The sequence below is a fragment of the Pygoscelis adeliae genome, unplaced genomic scaffold (assembly GCF_000699105.1).
Source record: "Pygoscelis adeliae isolate BGI_AS28 unplaced genomic scaffold, ASM69910v1 Scaffold63, whole genome shotgun sequence".
NCBI lineage: Eukaryota > Metazoa > Chordata > Aves > Sphenisciformes > Spheniscidae > Pygoscelis > Pygoscelis adeliae.
This window is the reverse complement of record NW_008824414.1, coordinates 6,861,238-6,868,578: the sequence shown is the minus strand read 5'-3', so window position 1 is coordinate 6,868,578 and position 7,341 is coordinate 6,861,238. Positions and strand designations below refer to the sequence as shown.

At 36.8% G+C, this 7,341-nt stretch overlaps 1 protein-coding gene across 4 annotated transcripts in view; it reads left to right on the top strand.

Annotated features, from left to right (window-relative positions):
* The window catches only part of SLC7A6 (solute carrier family 7 (amino acid transporter light chain, y+L system), member 6), a 38,149-nt gene extending 31,780 nt beyond the window's left edge, over positions 1-6,369 (top strand). For all 4 annotated transcript variants that reach the window (XM_009320805.1, XM_009320808.1, XM_009320807.1 and 1 more), the window contains 5 exons: positions 1,747-1,850; positions 2,908-3,004; positions 3,249-3,398; positions 4,137-4,320; positions 5,726-6,369. In XM_009320805.1, the coding sequence (XP_009319080.1) occupies positions 1,747-1,850; positions 2,908-3,004; positions 3,249-3,398; positions 4,137-4,320; positions 5,726-5,820 (630 nt within the window). In that variant the 3' untranslated portion in view covers positions 5,821-6,369. The remainder of the gene's footprint in view (positions 1-1,746; positions 1,851-2,907; positions 3,005-3,248; positions 3,399-4,136; positions 4,321-5,725) is intronic.
* The last annotated feature ends 972 nt before the right edge of the window (positions 6,370-7,341 follow it).

The following is a 7,341-nucleotide window of genomic DNA, read 5'->3' as shown; positions in this document are numbered from 1 at the left end:
TGTCAACCCAGACAAAGAACAGGAAACTTTAACCGGCCAAGCTTTGTTTTATGTCAGTAAATTTTTCTGCATTTTATGGTTTAAAGATTGACATTATATACAGGGTTTTGCTTCATGAAAATCAATCACTCGTTTCATGAAAAAAAATCTGTATTAAGTCATTTAGGCGCTTTTGACCTACAGAAACATTCAGAAAACAGATCATAATGCACTGCTTTTGGTGATCTTCTTCCTGAAGTAATTAAATCAAAATTTGACCACTGTTAAATCCAGATAATTTTATATGCTACAAACAAAGGCCAGTTCTGAATGTTAATCCACTTTGATTGAACTTCTTAGCTCATAAATGTTATAGTGAAGACCAATAGTTTAAAGGGGAGGTCAAGGGGGAGGTGTTTCAAAATACTAAAATATTAAAAACTGAAGAAAATTTCTGTAATAGAAAAGACAGACCTGCAGAAAGCCAAACTAGTATATATGCTTTTTATGTCTGAGTATCTTGAAATTGATAAAGCAAGAAAGCTAGGAAAGTGATTTAGAGAACAGCTCATAAAAAGGTTTAGATTACTGCTACCTGCTGAGGTGTAAAATGTTCTAATGCCCACAAAATCTTTGGGGTTTGTTTGAATACCACTTATACATAAGTATGTACCTTTCTGTTTCCATAAATAGTGATTTCATGCTGTCTAATGTAGACATGATCCTTTTGCTACCATCACTGTTAGTTTGCTTCTGTAAAAGAAATCATGGAAGTAATTTAGCTATCAGTAGGTAGAATTGGGATAGGAAGGCTTCCACCCACGTCCTCTGAACACAGCATGAGTGGATTTCTGCTTAACTCCAAGTATGCTAATGTTCAGACATGTACAATACTCAGACCGTGATGGGATTTAGAATAGCTGTCAGTTTTCATGTGTTAAATTTCTTGATCTTTCAAACATTTTGTCTGATATTCTAAGTTTTTCTCCCTTTTTTCTCCATCCAGGAGGCTGCACAGAATTGACCAGGACAATATCTTGCAAATTATTATTACCCATTTTCATTATAGGTCCCAGATCACTGGCAATCGATGACTCTTACCACTTGCTGTGAAACTTTGATGCTTCTGGCTTCTTGGTTTCAGAGCTCTATCATGGAAAGTCACCACAGTTGGCCTGCAGTATTGTCTAGCAACATTAACAAATGAATGCTAATAAGATACTTGGTCTGTCATTTGCCATGTTGTGAGGGTAGAGCCCAGAGGCCCTGCTGGTGGAGCTAAAGGAAAAGATGATGTTGCTTAGGAAATTGAAAAAGAAGGAAAATATAATAGACTCCTAGTAGGTGTGATGGTGGCTGTGTTTATCATCTGCAATATGGCACTTCCCTTTTTGGATATGTAATAATATTTTTGTCCTTTATTCTCTGTAGTCACTATGTTACACTTGAGTTCTGTAGTTCAGTTAGATAATAAAAGGTATGAGGATTGGTGAGAAAATTCTAAAAACATTTTGTTTTCCTTTGTGAGCATTAATTTTGTGAGCAGAAAATGTGAGTTCAGGTGCTTGGCTAAAGAAGTTTGTGCTTTATTTTAGAATCCATAAATAAATAAAAAAGCTGTGTGCTTCTTTGTGCTGCATTATGAATTGTCCTTACTATAATACTATTTTTCCACACAAACTTATTACAAAAGCTTTGATGTCATTGTTTTACATATGCTTTGTTGCAGATGCTTTCATGTTTCCTTTTTCTGTTCCTTTTCACTAGACATTTGCTGACCAGGTGTTTGGTATCTTCAGCTGGACAATTCCCATTGCTGTAGCCTTTTCTTGTTTTGGTGGACTTAATGCTTCAATTCTAGCATCATCAAGGTAGTGCATATCTCTTTCTGTTTGACAAATGTTCATAAGTATTTTTACATGTTACTGTTATGCTCATCTATTATGAGTGGCAAAAATACTTTTGTAACCAAACCTATAATGAATAGCCACAATAAAATAACAGACCTAAATAAACCTCTGTGTGTGTACATACACCCTTAACACTGCCTTACTGCCCCAAAGTGTTCCTAGCTGTATGCAGAGTACAATTAAAGATCAAATGAATGTTGGCTGTGTGGTGAATCCTCAGGCCTTCTGATTATTGGGATTGAGTTATCTTCCATTTTACTTGGTACGGTAATTCTAGCAAATTCTTGTTTTCGAATGTATTTGCTTAAAACTTACTGACTTTTTAAAATCAGTATCTTTAAGTTTTCTTGAAGTAAAAAGTTTTAAAAGTTGCTACTGCTATTAAGCTGCAGTCAAAAAGCTTCAGGTACAGTATAGAAGCTTTCCTCTGAGCACTGATTATGGATGTGACTAGTGAAAGTTTTAAATAGCTTTATTCAGGCATTTTAACATCCTTCCTGTTCATTGAATGTATGTGCAATGCCTGTGTACTGAGAACAAATATGAACATGATCTGGTGAAGCAGTCAGTATAGAACAATTTGCAGTTGATAATAAAATTATGTGTGTTTGTTTTTTGAGCATGTGGTTGAGTGACCTCTTTTTAAGAGACCTGGTGATCTCTTCTGGTTGGCATTGAAAACTATTCTGCTATAAGCTGGAATGTTTTCAGCACTAGCTTTTAGAATTAAAAAAAAAAATAGAAATTTATTTCAGTTACTGTAGATATTTTCTATTTTACCTGTAGGATTGTTTTCTAAAAATGGGTGTTAACAGCATGTTTCTAATAGCTTCTATATCTTCTAGTGGTTGTTGTACAGTACATCTTTACTGGAAGGGTTGAATCCATGTTCCAGTTTGAAGGATGGAAATTCAGTGGTGTAAATACTTATTTTGACTGGTATTGTTGTTTGATTTTCTGTAATACATTCTCTCTCACCTGTGGCCTCAACATCTGTTTTTTGATTTGTGTTTTTCAGGCTATTTTTTGTAGGCTCTAGGGAAGGTCACCTTCCTGATCTGTTGTCGATGATCCACATAGGGAGGTTCACACCTGTGCCAGCTCTGCTGTTCAATGTAAGTTATTACTGCTTTTCTTTTCAGCTGTTCAGATGTGACTATATGAATTATTTAAAGGTAGACTTCAAAAAAGCACAGGAGAGAACTTCAGATTTACTGTCATTGAGGTGGTTTCTGAAAGAGTTAATTTTGAGAGGCATGCCAAACACCAAGGAGTAAAAAGTGTTACTTTATGCAAAAAGCAGCATAAACAATGTTTCAAACTTCTGTTGTTCATCTCACTCCTGTTCTTTTCTGACAGTGTGCTATGACCCTTATTTACCTGGCTGTGGAAGATGTCTTCAAGCTTATTAATTACTTCAGTTTCAGTTACTGGTTTTTTGTTGGTCTGTCTATTGCTGGGCAATTATATCTACGTTGGAAGGAACCAGATCGACCCAGGCCTCTTAAGGTAATATTTACTTATTACAGAATTGTTTAAAATCCCTCTCTTCCACCTAAATTAAAAGTAGTGTCTAAAATCTGGACCCTACATGTTATGCCTGAAGGTTACAAATTGATCAGGACACAAAACATGGCTTTAATTTTTACGTTGTGCCATGAAAACTAGCTTGTCTGCTAGATAAGAATAAGTTATTATTGTAATAATATACTCTTTTATTGTACGTTAGTTCAATCAGTAGCCCTTCTCTCTGTCAGTGGAGAATGTCTCAATAGGCTAACATAGTAGTTAGCCTTTTTTCTTGGATTAGAAATCTCAAATTAGGAATGCTTAAGTTAATTAATTCTGTCAATGTGGACCACGTGTAGCTGTGATGGTGTTTCAGTTCAATATCTGATCCTCTTACCATCTTCTCATACTTAAAGTTGATATGCTACATGAAAATGTCATTCTTGTTTCCTGGGATTTATTGGATTTGTCTAAAAACACTTCATACTGTTATACAGTTTCTTTCAACACAGCAGAGTTACCATACTTGATTACTTCTGCAATTTTTAACAGCAGTTCTGTTCAAGAATTATTCTGCTATTTGCTTATGGTTCCAAATAGCCAGACGTGTAAGACAAAGAGCAGATAATTCCACAAAGTGGAGCTGAGAGGGAAAAGTCTGTAATTCTCACCAAAACATTTGTAACTGTAGACAACAAATATTTCAGTAACATTCTGTTCTGTTTTTTCCGTCTCCAGCTGAGTGTGGCTTTCCCAATAATATTCTGTATATGCACGGTATTTCTGGTGGTAGTGCCACTCTATAGTGACACTATAAATTCATTGATTGGAATTGCCATTGCTTTATCTGGAATTCCAGTGTTTTTCTTGGGAGTCTATTTACCTGCATCAAGGAGACCTCAGTTTATCAACAAGATTTTAGGTAAGTTTCTTTGTAGATGGAGATGTTGTTAGGAAAGAGGAAAATTAAATAAGTGAATCTCGGTTTGTTGATGAAAAGGGTTGTGGTCAGTTGACCCCAGCCAGCAGCTAAGTACCCACAGAGCTGCTTGCTCACCAGCACCCCCCAGCAGGATAGGGGATAGAATAGGAAGAACAAAGGTGAGAAAACTTGTTGGTCAAGAAAAAGACAGTTTAGTAAGTGAAGCAAAAGGGGGAAAAAAACCCTGCTGCTGCAAACGCAATCGCTTACCACCTCCCACAAGCAGACCAATGCGCAACCAATTTTCCAAGCAACAGCCACCTTGGAAGACACCCTCCCACATGCACGCACTTCTTCCTCTACCCCAGTTTTTATTGCTTTATATCCCTTTACTTAGTTTGGGTTAGCTGTTCTGGCCATCCCCCCTCCGAACTTCCTGCCCATGTTGTTGTGGGGAGGGCAGAGTGGGAGGGAAAAAAAAAAAGCCTTGATACCGTGCAAACACTGTTCAGCAATAGCCAAAACATCGGTGTGTTACCAACACTGTTGGAGCCACAAATCCAAAACACAGCACCATATGGGCTGCTATGAAGACTGTTAACTGCATCCCAGCCAGACCCAGTAAAGGGGTATACTGATTTTGTGTATGTTTTTACACCAAGATTTTGTTTACTGGATATTTCAAAGACCATCCACTTTCTACAGATTTTGTCCTCAGTTTTTACGCATTTCTCTTTAATCAAGCACATGAAAAGTCTTTTTCTTAGGCAAGGTTGAGGACTGTAAAAGGGCTGGACGTTCTTGGTAATGCAAGCTAACTGTCTTGCTTTACTGAATCAGTTGTTTGAAGATGGATAGATTTTATGTCAGTGACAGATGGAATTTTGCCTTCTGTTGAATTGCTGCAGTTAAATCATACATTTCTCTGCAGCAGTACACTGTTGTCACTTACTATGTGAGAAAACCGTGATGAGGGATGTGGAAAGGAAGGTTTATAGCATAGTCTTGGAATGCAACAGGATGTGGTGCTGCAGCAGCTAGTGAATATGTAAATACTCAGTAATCTTGTCACTTTCCTGTGTGCTATTTGAAGTTCTTGTTTTATTTTTTTATTCTACCAATTCTATACTCTTAATTATAGAGAAAAAAGATTTTACTTCTGTTACTTGGCGGGGTGCCTAAGAAGAAAAACACCCTAGGATATCAACAGAACAATTTAAAACATTATCTGTTTAAAAAAAATTGAGTGGAAGACACTTTCTGTATTAACTTTTATTGTTTGTTTCCCTTAAGAGAGGTGAGGCAGTATTCTTGACAACTAACTTTCATTAGTCAGATGCCTGTTGTGTAATTAGCGTTGAGATAGGTGGCTGTTCTTCTGATTTATCTTCAATTTCCTATGCAGGTGCAGTCACACGAAACATGCAGCTGCTCTGTTACTGTGTTTTAACAGAGATGGACACAAATGAAGAAAAGAAGTTAGAAATCAAATCCAACTAAGATTTCAAAGCCATTACAAGAAACAGGAGGGAGGATAAAGCAATTATGACAACAAAACGGAAGAGATGGAACTGGAAAAAATGGGAAAACTGTTTCTAGTGGTCTTTCAGAAACACTGAAAATGTACTTACTTGCAGTTGGATTCCCACATAAATCATGCCCTCGCATCACCCTCCCTGAACTGTGGCATATTTTCGGGGCATGTTTTCATTGGATAATGATTACCTACTCATTTCAGGCACACAAGCTATGCGTCAATACTGATCCTTCTTCAGAATTGGTATTAAAATGGTAAGAGCTAATGGATCAAATCAGATTTCTGCAGAACCAGGCGGTGAAGTAATGCATTTTTAAGTTAGACTGAAAACCACTTTGACTCAAAAGACCACAAGTCATTTCCAGCTTAATTCTGATGGATGTTTGCATGAAGTGATTTGCTGTGCTATCTCAGTTCTTACCCCAGAAGACAACTGGTCACAACAAACTACCTAATTTGTCATTCTTAGTAGAAAAATGAATAAAGTTGCGCTACATTATTTAAAGACTGAATCAACCTTTCTCCCTTAAAGATCAGTAAGTATTTTATTCCGTATGCTACGTGCAAACGTGGTTATCTGACTGTGGCAAGGATTTAATCAACAAAGGACCTCGGCACTGAAGATTTGATTAACATTTGACAATTCTTTCCTGTTAGCTTGTTAGTACTTGGTCAACTTCTGGCAGGCTTTATGAAACTTCCAAAATTAAAGTGTTCAGTTTGAAGCTTGTAAGCATTTGTTTCTGAATGGTTTCAGTGAACACACGTTAGCAGTGTTACCTCAGCAGTCAGAAAATTCCCCTTCTAAATTTCAGTGCTGTTCACTAGAAAATGACCATCCAAAAACTCACAGAACAAATTACTTTATTTTTTTCTTCTATTGCAGAAGTGAAGTTCTGTGGCAGCAACTATATCTTGAAAGCTAAGCAGCGGGGAGAGAAAATAAGAATAAAAACAAATAAAAAGTAATAGTATTGCAATACAGACCGATGCTAATTAGCAGTATTTGTAATTCCAAAGCCGTAAGCCTAACATCAGGACACTTTGATACTGAATTTTGGTGCAACAAAAGGTAACATGAAGCCAGTCTGTTTGGTTAGCAGAGTGAGATATACTTCAAAAACATACCTGGAATTTTTGTCTTAGTTCAGAATGTTTACCTCAGTTGACCTGAGTTTGTCCACGTGCATTCTTTGTGCATTTAAGTAGAACTAAATCTTGTAATCACAAGACTATGGCTGAAGCAACGCAGACTTCAAATGCTGCACCACATTTGCATCAGCCACTTGAATAATAGGAGAATATTTGGATTCTTGTAGTGACTCCCTGACCAAGGTTATTGTATCTTAAACAAAAAGCTACAGATAATGGCAAGTGGTAGTAGATGGTGAAAACTAACATAAAATGGAGTCTTGAGCTACCTTTGTGAAGCAGCATTGGGACTTAAATTCTAGCTGAGGAACTTTGTGCACAGTTGGCACATA